We start from the raw sequence: 15,433 nt of genomic DNA, 5'->3' as shown, positions 1-15,433 counted from the left end.
AAGAAGAGATTCGTTGAAAATTGAAACCTGAAAAAAAGACAAAAAAAAGTTGTGGAACAAGAGAAAACACATTTTTCGCTGTTTTACACGGTGAGCTCTCTTTAACTCGTACACAACTGCTAAAAGATATCAAAATAAAGGCCCGATGTTTATAAAAAGTAAAGAAATGATTGGTGTGTTTGATTAATGGCATGATCAATTAATTCTGATTGAACGGGAAAAAAGTTTGTTTTGACAGGGTTCAGTCGCTAACTTTCCTTACATAAATTTGTTTTCAAGATAATCAAAGAGTTTTCTAATTGTGCTTGCGCGAGTATTCGTGTTAGTATGAATTTCAGTTGTTTTTGCATACTTTACTGTTTTTAAAGTCTGGCTTTGGGTTTTTTAAGGTTTTTTTTTGGCAGCCACTGTTTAATTTTGGTCTGATCTTCACAGATTGACCCAAGACTTAGACCTGCTCTGCACATAGAGAACCAAGAGTTCTCAAGTTTTCTCTGAGCAGAGACCCCAAATCTTGATTTTTCTCTGTCAAGTGAAATCTTGAAGACCGACCCATTTTAATGGGGAGGTAGGAATATATAGCCAACTGGGTTTTTTTTGTTCAGACAATTTTGGCCCATCGATATATTCTCCGTAGAGAGCTGTTAGTGGTATCTTTAAAAAGCACGTATATCCTAGAATAAAGAATTAAAAGATTTTCTCGAATTTAATCTTCCCAGGGACTTATGGAGGTTTATAGTTTTGTGAATGTTCGACAGTTTTCACAGTTTTCATTCACTTCTTAGGTAATTTTTGCTAAAATTTGGTCAAATTTCGCTGATATAATTTAAAATAATTAAAAATTTTTCAAGATAGCGTGTTATTGTTACCTTTAGAAATAGAAGAGCGTCGCTGAATTGTTTGCTTGAATTATTTTTGCTGAAATTTTCGACAATATTTTTAAAATTCGAGAGAGTTGAATTTTTTCCTTAAAGTGGCAGAAAATATGATTTTGGTTCACTTTGTTAAAATTTGCACAACGTAGTGACCTAGAAAACTTGTCAGAGACTGCTTTGGTTCTAAACAAGCTGTAGTCGAAATTAGCCGCCCTACAAAAAACTTCTGGAATTACAATTTTGCTGTTTTTGCAGAATTATCTCAATAAATAGACAAAAGGCATCGTTTTTTTTAATATTTGAAGAATTTCACTCAACCATTCCTCTAATCCGCAAACACTTGGAACACTCGGTTGATTTGTTGAGCGTGCAGCAAAACAAAGGACAGGTTGAACGTTATCGTGGATTCTTGCAATCAGAAGTTTTTCAACTTTTATTTTGTGCTGCCTTTGTTTAAAACAATTTGCTTTTTGTTTTTTTAATGTTAATTACTGACATTATTTTTTATTCACTCATCCATTAATGAAAGCTTCCATTCAAATGAAATTGGGGTTGATTATAGATATAGTTCGTTTTCAGAGAACCTAAAGCTTTTTAAGGCTTTTTAAACTTTAACTGAATTCTTATATTTTGCTTTCAATTGTTTTTCTTTCGGTAATTCGGGTTTTTGTATAAAGATTTTTGATATATATGCTTAATTGCCCCTTTCTTGCTGTTGTTTTTTGTTAAATTGTCACCTTACTTAACAACAGTCTAACCGAAAAAAGCTTTAAAAATTTGTAAATGAGTACTTTTATTGTTTTCATGCTTTATGGTTTCAAGGGCTGCGACACCGTTCTAATGCAGTATTTGGCAGAGTTCTTTATTTTTGCCCATCTTTTTTGTTAATTTTTGTTGTCGTATACAAAAAATGGGTAAATAAAGGTCTCAGTGGCCAACTATAGATATACAATTGAATTTAATAACTGATATCGGCATATTGCTAATGGTTTTTTGACTTTCAATTAATTTTCTTAAAAAAGGTTAAAAGTATTCTTCAACTTATCCCTTTTTTTCCCAAGACCCAAGACTTAGACCTGCTCTGCACATAGAGAACCAAGAGTTCTCAAGTTTTCTCTGAGCAGAGACACCAAATCTTGATTTTTCTCTGTCAAGTGAAATCTTGAAGACCGACCCATTTTAATGGGGAGGTAGGAATATATAGCCAACTGGGTTTTTTTGTTCAGACAATTTTGGCCCATCGATATATTCTCCGTAGAGAGCTGTTAGTGGTATCTTTAAAAAGCACGTATATCCTAGAATAAAGAATTAAAAGGTTTTCTCGAATTTAATCTTCCCAGGGACTTATGGAGGTTTATAGTTTTGTGAATGTTCGACAGTTTTCACAGTTTTCATTCACTTCTTAGGTAATTTTTGCTGAAATTTGGTCAAATTTCGCTGATATAATTTAAAATAATTAAAAATTTTTCAAGATAGCGTGTTATTGTTACCTTTAGAAATAGAAGAGCGTCGCTGAATTGTTTACTTGAATTATTTTTGCTGAAATTTTTGACAATATTTTTAAAATTCGAGAGAGTTGAATTTTTTCCTTAAAGTGGCAGAAAATATGATTTTGGTTCACTTTGTTAAAATTTGCACAACGTAGTGACCTAGAAAACTTGTCAGAGACTGCTTTGGTTCTAAACAAGCTGTAGTCGAAATTAGCCGCCCTACAAAAAACTTCTGGAATTACAATTTTGCTGTTTTTGCAGAATTATCTCAATAAATAGACAAAACGCATCGTTTTTTTTAATATTTGAAGAATTTCACTCAACCATTCCTCTAATCCGCAAACACTTGGAACACTCGGTTGATTTGTTGAGCGTGCAGCAAAACAAAGGACAGGTTGAACGTTATCGTGGATTCTTGCAATCAGAAGTTTTTCAACTTTTATTTTGTGCTGCCTTTGTTTAAAACAATTTGCTTTTTGTTTTTTTAATGTTAATTACTGACATTATTTTTTATTCACTCATACATTAATGAAAGCTTCCATTCAAATGAAATTGGGGTTGATTATAGATATAGTTCGTTTTCAGAGAACCTAAAGCTTTTTAAGGCTTTTTAAACTTTAACTGAATTCTTATACTTTGCTTTCAATTGTTTTTCTTTCGGTACTTCGGGTTTTTGTATAAAGATTTTTGATATATATGCTTAATTGCCCTTTTCTTGCTGTTGTTTTTTGTTAAATTGTCACCTTACTTAACAACAGTCTAAACGAAAAAAGCTTTAAAAATTTGTAATTGAGTACTTTTATTGTTTTCATAGTTTATGGTTTCAAGGGCTGCGACACCGTTCTAATGCAGTATTTGGCAGAGTTCTTTATTTTTGCCCATCTTTTTTGTTAATTTTTGTTGTCGTATACAAAAAATGGGTAAATAAAGGTCTCAGTGGCCAACTATAGATATACAAATGAATTTAATAACTGATATCGGCATATTGCTAATGGTTTTTTGACTTTCAATTAATTTTCTTAAAAAAGGTTAAAAGTATTCTTCAACTTATCCCTTTTTTTCTGGCTTTCTTTTTTAATTTTTTTCTCAAAATTGTATCATTTTCGTAAATTAGACTCTTTATTGAGACGTCTCGTTAAGGTTTTGTTGAAAAAAAATTTCTATTGTTTAAACGGTTTGACTGGTGTCTTCGAGGCTTAGAAAATCTGGCTCAGAAGAATATTTAAAATTTAGATATTTTTACTAATTTTTCGTTTTTTGCTGTCATTTTGAAATAATCGTTTTACGAAAAGACTTTATGATGATCAAAGGAGACGCAAATGAAGATTTTATGTTCTTTTGATTAACATTTTACAAATTTGATGGCTTGAACACCGTGGTTTCGTAAAAAAATTTGTGAATATTAGTTCAGCTTGAAATTTTTTTATGTTATTGTCGAATGACTGAGTCTCACAAATAACAGGCGCGATAAGTTCTCCAAGAAGTTGCAAGATAAACTGTATACTCTCGAAAGCTTATGTTGGCAATGATTTTTGAAAATTTTTGTTTTTTGAGATTATGACATCTTATTTCTGTTAACTTTTAGCATCTCTGTAGACGAGTCCCATCCCTCATCTATTGAGTGATAATTTTCTCTTTATAACGGTTTTATTTCCCATAAATGGTCTTTGTTCTTTGTACAAAGTTTTTTGTAAAAAATCGTACTTTTTGCATATTAACCCATTGTTGTAGGTTTCTGTTTTCTTTCACAATAATTGGCAGTCTTCTGTTCATTTGAAAAAAAGCAATCACAAATTTTTAATGTTTTTGGTGAACAGTTTAATGTTGAATTTGGACATCGTTTTCGTGCAAAATTTTTTGTGCACATTTTTTTCCTTTTTGCTTGTATTTGTCGTTCTTTTGTAGTCGTATGATATATGCTTGGTAATGAAAGGTCTAAATTGGTCTCTATGGATGTCTGAAAAAAATCTCTCAACGATTTCATTTGATGCATAACGTTTCTAATCAGTTTGAAAATAATCCTTTTCAAAAAAGCAATGTTGCACTTTTGCCCATTTCTTGTCGACCTGGTTCCTTTGTGCGCAGAGAAAATCCCAGTCTTAGGTTCCTCAGCCGCGTCTTAGAATCACTTTCTTCTCTTCAAGTTCATTGATTTATTATATATAACCCCAACATTGTCCGATGGTTCAGCTATGCGACCAATTGTTACGTATTATATTTCTAAGAAGGGATTTGTTGAAAATTGAAACCAGAAAAAAAAACAAAAAAAGTTGTGGAACAAGAGAAAACACTTTTTTCACTGTTTTACACGGTGAGCTCTCTTTAACTCGTACATAACTGCTAAAAGATATCAAAATACAGGCCTGATGTTTATAAAAAGTAAAGAAATGATTGGGGTGTTTGATTAATGGCATGATCAATTAATTCTGACTGCACGGGAAAAAAGTTTGTTTTAACAGGGTTCAGTCGCTAACTTTGCTTACATAAATATGTTTTCAAGATAATCAAAGAGTGTTCTAATTGTGCTTGCGCGAGTGTTCGTGTTAGTATGAATTTCAGTTGTTTTTGCATACTTTACTGTTTTTAAAGTCTGGCTTTGGGCTTTTTTAAGGTTTTTTTGGCAGCCACTGTTTAATTTTGGTCTGATCTTCACAGATTCACCCAAGACTTAGACCTGCTCTGCACATAGAGAACCAAGAGTTCCAAAGTTTTCTCTGAGCAGAGATCCCAAATCTTGATTTTTCTCTGTCAATGGAAATCTTGAAGACCGACCCATTTTAATGGGGAGGTAGGAATATATAGCCAACTGGGTTTTTTTTTGTTCAGACAATTTTGGCCCATCGATATATTCTCCGTAGAGAGCTGTTAGTGGTATCTTTAAAAAGCACGTATATCCTAGAATGAGGAATTAAAAAGATTTTCTCGAATTTAATCTTCACAGGGAGTTATGGAGGTTTATAGTTTGGTGAATATTCGACAGTTTTCACAGTTTTCATTCACTTTTTAGGTAATTTTTGCTGAAATTTGGTCAAATTTCGCTGATATAATTTAAAATAATTAAAAATTTTTCAAGATAGCGTGTTATTGTTACCTTTAGAAATAGAAGAGCGTCGCTGAATTGTTTGCTTGAATTATTTTTGCTGAAATTTTTGACAATATTTTTAAAATTCGAGAGAAATGAATTTTTTCCTTAAAAGGGCAGAAAATATGATTTTGGTTCACTTTGTTAAAATTTGAACAACGTAGTGACCTAGAAAACTTGTCAGAGACTGCTTTGATTCCAAACAAGCTGTAGTTGAAATTAGCCGCCCTACAAAAAACTTCTGGAATTACAATTTTGCTGTTTTTGCAGAATTATCTCAATAAATAGACAAAACGCATCGTTTTTTTTAATATTTGAAGAATTTCACTCAACCATTCCTCTAATCCGCAAACACTTGGAACACTCGGTTGATTTGTTGAGCGTGCAGCAAAACAAAGGACAGGTTGAACGTTATCGTGGATTCTTGCAATCAGAAGTTTTTCAACTTTTATTTTGTGCTGCCTTTGTTTAAAACAATTTGCTTTTTGTTTTTTTAATGTTAATTACTGACATTATTTTTTATTCACTCATCCATTAATGAAAGCTTCCATTCAAATGAAATTGGGGTTGATTATAGATATAGTTCGTTTTCAGAGAACCTAAAGCTTTTTAAGGCTTTTTAAACTTTAACTGAATTCTTATGTTTTGCTTTCAATTGTTTTTCTTTCGGTACTTCGGGTTTTTATATAAAGATTTTTGATATATATGCTTATTTGCCTCTTTCTTGATGTTGTTTTTTGTTAAATTGTCACCTTACTTAACAACAGTCTAACTAATGGTCTTTGTTCTTTGTACAAAGTTTTTTTTTTAAAAAATCGTACTTTTTGCATATTAACCCATTGTTGTAGGTTTCTGTTCTCTTTCACAATAATTGGCAGTCTTCTGTTCATTTGAAAAAAAAGCAATCACAAATTTTTAATGTTTTTGGTGAACAGTTTAATGTTTAATTTGGACATCGTTTTCGTGCAAAATTTTTTGTGCCCATTTTTTCCTTTTTGCTTGTATTTGTCGTTCTTTTGTAGTCGTATGATATATGCTTGGTAATGAAAGGTCTAAATTGATCTCTATGGATGTCTGAAAAAAATCTCTCAACGATTTAATTTGATGCATAACGTTTCTAATCAGTTTGAAAATAATTCTTTTCAAAAAAGCAATCTTGCATTTTTGCCCATTTCTTGTCGACTTGAAGTCGCATTGAGATATAGTCCCATATTTTTCTCTAATGAATTACAGGTTTATTTTTTACCTAATACCATTTTGATTTGGTTATTAATGTTTTTCAAAAAGTGGACAATGAGTTTTGGTCGTAATTAATATTTGTAATTATTTGATTTTTATCGCCGTTCTTTCTGGTAGTTGTAGTATGATACTCAAATGTCTTATAGGTCCTCTATGGTAGATTGCTTTGGTTCAATTAGTAGTTTGTTGAACGCTAGGTTGATATGTTATTTTTCTATCTCTTCCTAATTTGGTAAACATTTAAATGAAAAATGTAGATGAGCGGGGTCGCAACTTTATGTGCGAACTCACATTTTCGAGCCTCCTTGTAGTATTCTCTTAGCATCCTTTCCTTGTAGTTGACCTTATCAGATTCTGTATACGAACTGGGACCTACTCTGTCTCTCTGTGAACATGGTACGGTTTGCTTGGGAGAAAACTTACCGAGACATTTTTAAAGAAAAATTAAGGACAAAAATGTTGTGAGGTTTAACATCTAAGCCCCAACCCCCAATCCCGCCCCCTTAACAACCTTAAAACGATGCATATATGTTCCATCAAATCCTCAAAAAATAGAAACCACAAATTTTTGGTCTGTTTCGTTAGATACCATAAATGGTCCGTTTTATGGTAATTACGAAAAGGTTCTACCCTTTGTAACAGAAATATGTCCCTCTAATTTCGCGCTTTTGCTCATCCGAGGCACTGCTTAGAGACAGAGATCGCTCGGCTCCTACTTCGACACCCTCAAAAGCCCCACTTGTCCCCGCCTCTATATCCCACTGCTTCTCACTCGCCTCTCGCTCGAAGTCCTCAGAGTTTCGGATCTCTTTGGCGTAGTTATCGTTTAAATTAGAAGTTAATTTATCGGGTCGAAGCCATTCTTTATCCCAGTATGTCGAGGACCATTGTTTGTCGCTGAAATCTTTGCTATTTTCCTGAGTCGAATTGAGGAATTTCATGAGCATTGTTTTCATGCTGACTTCATCGCCCGTTGAAACGTATCCGCCTGTAAGAAAAAATTGCGTTAAATCCTTCCCCCTTTCCCATTGCCGAATAATCCCGAGTTAGTCTTTTTGAATAATCTGAGTTGATCATGGACCAACAGTCTAATTACTCGATAAGGTGCGCAATCAGAGCCTGATCAGATTTTCTTCAGAGCAGCTGACCACTTCGGACCTTGTCTTGACAAGGTATTACCCACAGTAGTAAGTTAGGGGCCAGAAAATAAACGAATAAATTTTGCCCAAAATTTCTTAAAAATGGAAAAAATTGGTCACATCTCGACGGCCTGAACTAAGTCAAACCTTTTTACTCCTTCTGATTGAAACTCGCCGTAATATTGAAAACGTAATATTGAATATAAATATCAATACTGCCATATTACTCAATGTGTATGTGCTTGCAAAAGTTGTCCAGGTTTTGCCAACTAGCGCTCAGTTGTAAAGTTCTTGCCCTTAATAAAAGTTGAAAATATTTAAGGCGCCAATTATTTTTTAAATTTTTAATTCAATTGTCAATGTTATAGAAAAAATGTTTTCATAAGAATCACTATTCTACAAGGCTTCAGGAATTCATAAAATCAGGAAATGAAATAGAGTTTGAAAAAAATTTAAAAGAAAATACAAAAAAGACGAAGGAAGAACTTTTTTGATGCTTCGGGTTTATAGTTTTCTGATGTTCTCTTTTGTTTTGTTGTAATGTGAAGGAAATGTTTCAATTGATATTCCTTCGACGTTTTTAAGTGTTTACTTCAATTCAAGTTCAACCAAAAATCTTTTTCGAATTAAAACAGCTGTCTTTTAAGATTCTTGCCAATTTTTTCAGACAAAGAGCTAATCTAACAAAATCATTGTAGAAAAACTTTATTTCACAAAATCTTGTAAGATTTCGGAAAGAAAACGTTTTTCAATTACCAAAAAAGATCATTGTTTTGCATTTTTTTCGACCTAAAATGAAAATGACCTCTCTTTGACTGTTAGTGGTTAAGTGATGGATCCTTATATAACATGGTTCACTAAAAAACTGAAATTAATTTAATTTGACACTAAAAAAACTGAAATGAATTTAATCTGACAGTAAATTGTTTTTTTTTTCTTGACATCAATTCCAGCAACTATGCATTATCTTATTGCTGGACCACAAAAAGTCTTCTTAGCTTCAGAAATAAAAAAAATGTTGAGATTATTTATGATGAATTAAATTATAACAACGAATTGAAAAATACGTTGAAAAGCGCACTATTGGTTGTAGAAAACGGGTCGATTTCGAATGGTCACTTGTAATATTTTGCAATTTGATCGCAAGATTTATGGAGACGAAGCATTGACTTGTAAATTTGTCTTCTGAAAACTTGCAAGTTCATACACGTTAATCTTTCAAATTACAAGTTATTGCAAGCTAGCCAGTCGTTTACAAGGTTTCTGCTAGTTATATATTTGAATAAAAAGTGTCCTTAAAGATATTCCTTTATCTTCTGAATATTGATCTTGTGGGAACTTGCAAGTTCTTAGAAGATAAATGTTTGTAATCAGATAAATGTAAAAATGGGCTATTCAAAAATTTGTGATTTTAATCAGATTTTAGTCAGATTTTAAGTCTAGTAAAATCATGAAATGTAAAAAGTTTCCTCAACTTAAGTCGCATTGTATTATGCTGTACAACTTGACCATAAGAAAATGTTTTGTGAACTTAGGTCACATCGTATTATGGCATAAAAGGTGAGCATATAACTCCCATGCACTTTCTACAGTAAATAATAGAATGTTCAATTGAAATATACAATTAGAGTTTAACTCGACCTGAACGAACTCGCAAAATGTTTACAAATTACCAGTTGGACTTGAAAGTTCTTACAAGTTGACCAGTCGACCTTCAAGTTTGCACAAGTTAAGCAAAAATTGACTATTTTCGGACAAAATTAATCCCAAATGATAGGCGGGACGTAAATTTTTTTGATGGTGCAAACCATCAGATGAAGGTAGGGTTCTATCCATGACCTCATGCTTCCATTTTCTTCACCTCGACAGAAGCATTAACCACTTGGATATCAGAGCCTTGTTATTGTATCTCTAACAAAAAAGTTTTGTGTCAACGACAAACGTTGTTTGAAAGTGAGCACAATTGAAATGACCCAAAAATTGGGAAAAAGTACGTGAAAGAGTCAATTGAGAAGTCAAAGAACATTCTAGAAAAAAACACGCAAAAATGGTCAATCAAAGAGTCTGCATAAGAAAAGACGCACACGTTTACAATAATTGCTTCTCATTCAAGAGCAATTAATCATTCGACTTGCAAGTGTTTGAAAGATAACTATTCAACTTGCAAGTTTTCACAAGCTAACCATAATTTGCAAAAAACTTGCAACTTCTTACAAGTTAACAATAGGGTCTTGACCCGGGCATAGCAATCGCGGCTCAGGTGTCGATGCTTTAGAAGGTTTTAAATTGTATAAGTTGCGGACAATCAAATTAAAGATTACGGTTAATTCAGTGAATTAATGTATGATATGAAATTCGTTCAACTCAATAAAATTTTTGGTAAATGTTGAGAAAAATTTTATTGCAAATCACCGCTATTCTTAGAAAACTCGATTGTTTTCACTGTGTTCACGCCCTAAAGTAGCTTTGGGTGGAAATTACTTTTTTTTGCAGCTCAAAGCGTCGCAATTCTTCCAATTTATATGTTATCCGTAAGCCCTGGAACAAATTGCATTAACCTTGTGTAACCAGAGTAGCCATAACAGTCGTCACAACTTCAGCTGACATTTTCTTAATGTCCTTCGAGTTCAAATACCTCGTATCTCCATCAACATCGTTCATATTCGTCAACTTCGTGAACAACTTCGAGTTTTTCACGTGTGTTCCTGTAATACTCATTTCTCTATTGGCTGATTTCTGAGCTCTGATCACGTATTCGATTTCAAACATGTCCATTTGTTCAGGTGTGTTGCGAATGATGTTTTTCAGCTCAACACACTTTTCGGCTTTTTGACTTACAATTTTGAAATCAGTCACATCTTTTGATTTTTGTAGGAGAAATCTTTTCCCTAATTTATTACCAGAATTTAATCTTAATCTTAATCTTACTTATTTGGCCTGACAAAGTGTTCCAATAATCAATCATAACGGAGCATTACTTATAACAAATTGGCCCGTTTAAAGATATCGTATTTTTCTTACCAAGATGGCCTTTAAGATTAGGTTACGTGACTCTGCCTGGTATCAGAGAGATTTTCTGGCTTTTACATTCCTGGCATCTCTTTGCAGTGAAAGAGCTATAAATGTTTTTCATTGCGGGGTATGTTCTGTTTTATCAAGGCTAATCTTACAGTCTTTCCAAAAGTCAGCGGCCCGGGTGGTTTAGCATCTCAAACTTATACGCTGTGTTCAATAAACAAAGATTTTCAACCATTTTAGCGTTTCGATGTGCAGATCATACAAAATTTTAGCGTTTTTAAGTTCAGATTATATATAGCTTCAGCGTTTGATATTACATAAATTTAGCATTTCTAAGCGTAGATCTTATTTAAATTTAGCGCTTCTAAGCGTAGATTTTGTTTAAATTTAGCGTTTCTAAGCGTAGATTTTATTTAAATTTAGCGTTTCTAAGCGTAGATCCTATTTAAGTTCAGCGTTTCTAAGCGTAGATCTTATTTAAATTTAGCGTTTCTAAGCGTAGATCTTATTCAAAATTAGCATTCCTATGCGTTGATATCACATAATTTTAGCATTTCTAAGCGTAGATCTTATTTAAATTTTGCGCTTCTAAGCGTAGATCTTGTTTAAATTTAGCGTTTCTAAGCGTAGATTTCAAATAAATTTAGCGTTTCTAAGCGTAGATCTTATTCAAATTTTGCGTTCCTATGCGTTGATATCACATAATTTTAGCGTTTCTAAGCGTAGATCTTACACAAATTTAGCGTTTCAATGCGTAGATATTAAATCTTATTGTTTCTATGCGTTGATTTTACGTAGTTTAAACTCTTTGAACCTCAACATATTGACAATTTCTTTTGCATTTTTGTCGACTCTTCTACTACAATGTCAACAAACACCAATTTTCCAGTTTTCATAAAAACTGTATTCTTTGTATAAAATGGACTCTTATACTAAACTGGATCGTCAATACGTTCAATCCGTTGCAATGTGTTTGTTTTTGTTCAAATATCAGCCTCAATTTTTAACGGAGATTTACGTAAGATCTAAGCTTAGAAACGCGCAAATCGTGTACAATCCACGCTTATAATTTCAAAACTTCTGTTAGATCTGCGAATAGAAGAGCTATAACTAGGTAAGACATACGCATATAAGCACTAAAATTAGGAAAGATCTACTCCCGGTAAAGCTAAATTAGGTAAGATCATTGCTCAAAAACTGTGATATTTCGTTTCCAACGCTTTAAGCGTCAGTCTTAAATAAATTGAAGGCATTCGCAAAGGAACTTAAGGAATTTTGCGTTTTCAGCGCTCAAACATCAGCTGGGCAGAATTTGGAGGTGAATCTAGCAGAGACACATAACTTTGCTTAAAACTTGCGGCTTGCAAATTTGAAAGGGCCAAAAGTTTTTGGAAGTCATTTTCTGGTTTCCTAGATGGGCTCTGGTAGCATTCTAATTGCTGGCAATGCAAAAATTTGGCATTTTAAAACGCCTACTTAGTTGCCTTAATCACCAAATCAGTTGGGTTTTCCGTTTAAAGTGCATACGACTGACATTCTACTTTCCTTCTCAATATCTGTACAAAAGTGGCTAAAATCAAAACGTAATTCAATAAAAGATTATTTTGCATTTATTAAAACTTTGTGGTAAAACTAATTTCATTCGCTAGTCGGCGTGGAGTACTTTTTTCGCTCCTAATTTTTACTCGAATAATTTAATTTTGTACTGTAATACCTCCAAGACATTTGTCTAATAAATAAAATATGCTCTGAAAATTGTTTCAAATTGAGTTATTAAAACTGTAAATTGAGTTATCAAAATACTTCAATCGCACAAAAAAAACAAATATTTTCAACACTGTTCTGCAATAGTTCTGCAATTAATTTAAAACTAAGCATCAAACAAGATGAAGCTTTCACATCACGTTACCGGAGTAATTGCAAACAAGATTTTTAGAAAAAATCAAATTAGCCTTTTAATTATATGTTCGTCAAAAAATGGTTTACTCTATCGATAGATCAATAATGTATCAATATAACGTGTTGAATAAATAATTGTAATAAAAAACTAATGACGGTGTTCTATTTGGGTGTTCTATTTGGTTCCTCAAAGTAAATTACAATTGTGCATTTCAAAAATCTGAAATCTGAGATGGACTCTTAAAAGAGTATTCTTCTATGCCAGTTTGCTAACGCTTATGAGAGTTCAATTGTAGCCATTATTTTGCTGAGAGAAATTAATTTTTTTAAATAAGTCTGTAACTCTGCCGCTACCGTTCGTTCTCATTAGGTGAAAATGACACATTTTGTTAATTGAGACCCTTTCGGTCCATTAATGGACAATACTGACAATATGTAATCACATATTTTTAATTTAAGTTGAAGATTTCTGCTATTGATAACAGTAGGGAAAATTTTTTGAATTTACCATTTGTACTCCTTGATAAGATAACCATTTTCCACAATTTTTTTTACTTCTTTCACGATTACATCTTTTTTTCCCCTCACGTTAGCCTAAAGTTTTTTTTGCTCTAATTCCTTTAGTAATTAAAAGAAACCCAAATGAGTCCCCAGACTTCGTTTTTTTGCAAGCAGCTACAAAACTTTTAGTTGCTTAACTGTCATTCTAGTACGCATTTAACATTGGGAAAAGGTTTTAATCACCAATCATTTTTTTTTCATTTGGGTTTAACCACATTGATTCTGGAATTTTTATCATATAAGATCTGATAATACGCTGATCAAAAACTTAAATCGTGTAAGAACTTATCTGGTGTCACACGATAAAAATTCTGCCCTACGTGAAGTTTAATCATGTAAGATCTGATAGCATAATCATCAGATCTTATGAGATAATAATTCAATTTTGCTGAATTGTTACCTTATAAGATCTGATATGTATCTTATCAGATCTTACACAATGAAAGTTTACGTAGGGCTGAACTTTTTTCGTGTAAGAACTGATTATACATGTTTGAATGGTTAGAGTATAACCGCCTAACACAGTCAAGTTCCTGTGAAATTAAAAAATTAAACGGTCAAGTAACCAATTTTGAAAAAAATGTTTGCTGATTCTAATTTGACGACAGTATTATTCTGAGTCTTAACTAGATACTATTGCTATATTTAGCAAATATAGTTTTGGTCTTTGAAGAAAAATTTACAACCTAGTTTGATAATTACGGCCTAAGAGAAAGCCTCTAACACTCGAATAACCTTTTTCACAATATCTTAAAAAACTCAAAAGAGAATATAAGATAATTTTCTTATTTTTTTGCTCTGACACTTAAGTGTTGCATTTTGTAGCTTTTCAGGTACTGCTAGAAAGCAACCCTGAATTGTCTTCAACATGAAGAACATGTCATACTTAAAGATTTTTTATCTGATAAAAATCTTATCAAAAAGATTAGTCATAGCTCTCCGAATGTTTATGTTGAAAGATTCTTATAAGATCTTACACGATAAACATTCTCTGTCAGGCAGAACTTTTATCGTGTAAAATCTTATAAGACAGAATTTTTATCTTTTAAGATCTGACAAAAGTGAACTTTTATCGTGTATCATCTTATTAGACCTGATAAAAATTTTCTATTGTGTAAGACCTGATAAATTGTCTTACAAAGTTTTAGTCAGGCAAAACATAATCTTATAAGTACTTATAGAATAAGTTTGTAAGAAATTTGTAAGATCTTACACGATAAAAGTTCTCAAATGTCTGGGGAAATCACATCTTGATAACTATCATTGAAATAAGATACTTCAACCGCCGACAGCAGTAAATAGACAACTGAGAAGACCAGCGTGCAAAACTGTAACAAAATCTGGTCACTGTTGTCCTCTCGCACCCCTATAGCTCTAATTTTCTCCGTGAATAAAAAAAATTCTTAGTAAATCTACTCGATAAAATGTACTATTTGCAGAGTAACGCTGAAATACTCTGTTTCAGCCAAAAGTTGTCAAGATAAAGGGATATGAAATTTGTTTTCTGTTTTAGAAAATTAATGAAATAACTGGCTCTCTGGAACTCTTTCAAACATGCAACTAAACCACAAAACAAAATGATTTTCGATGAGAAATACCTGATAATATTTAAGACAAGCTCGATTCTAAACTCGTTTTTATTTTTCCTTCTGAGGGAAAGGACTTTATTTTCCTTGTAATCTTGCATTTGACTTCCACCCGTTTGCCAATTCGTATCTGTCCGCCATTTTTCCCCAGGAATCTCGCCATACAATTCTGACTTTCTCGGTAGGAATAATTTCTACGTCCTGATATGTGACGTCACTGTACCCCATGTTGAACACATAATTGGCCACGTGTTTTCTCACTTGATTAGACATCATTAGAACATCAAACACAGTTTCAAATCTTTCTGTCATAGAAATTGTTTACAACTTAGCTACCCCAGTGTCTAATTAGAAAGATAATGTTTCAAGACTTTGGGCTTCAGGCAGACCCTGGTTGAAGTGTGCGCTCGAAATCGTCCTGGTCCAGACCATTTCGAACGCACACCTGACCTTTTTGCGCTCGAAGTTACAGGGTCTGGAAGGTGGAACGAGCGCAATTGAGTCTGATCCGAGGTGGATTAGACGCACTTGAGTCTGAATCATT

At 32.8% G+C, this 15,433-nt stretch overlaps 1 protein-coding gene across 1 annotated transcript in view; it reads right to left on the bottom strand.

The window, feature by feature from the left end:
* LOC142353133 (uncharacterized) overlaps positions 1-15,192 on the bottom strand; it is a 41,827-nt gene extending 26,635 nt beyond the window's left edge. Inside the window, exons 1-3 of the mRNA XM_075405343.1 lie at positions 14,979-15,192; positions 10,384-10,686; positions 7,341-7,674 (exon numbers count right to left, since the gene is read on the bottom strand). Coding sequence (XP_075261458.1) covers positions 7,341-7,674; positions 10,384-10,686; positions 14,979-15,165 — 824 coding nt within the window. The 5' untranslated portion in view covers positions 15,166-15,192. The remainder of the gene's footprint in view (positions 1-7,340; positions 7,675-10,383; positions 10,687-14,978) is intronic.
* Between the last annotated feature and the right edge of the window lie 241 nt (positions 15,193-15,433).

This window comes from Convolutriloba macropyga, chromosome 14, assembly GCF_964194025.1.
Source record: "Convolutriloba macropyga chromosome 14, txConMacr16.3, whole genome shotgun sequence".
Classification (NCBI taxonomy): Eukaryota; Metazoa; Xenacoelomorpha; order Acoela; family Convolutidae; genus Convolutriloba; species Convolutriloba macropyga.
The sequence above is the reverse complement of the archived record's forward strand: the minus strand, read 5'-3'. Positions and strand labels throughout refer to the sequence as shown.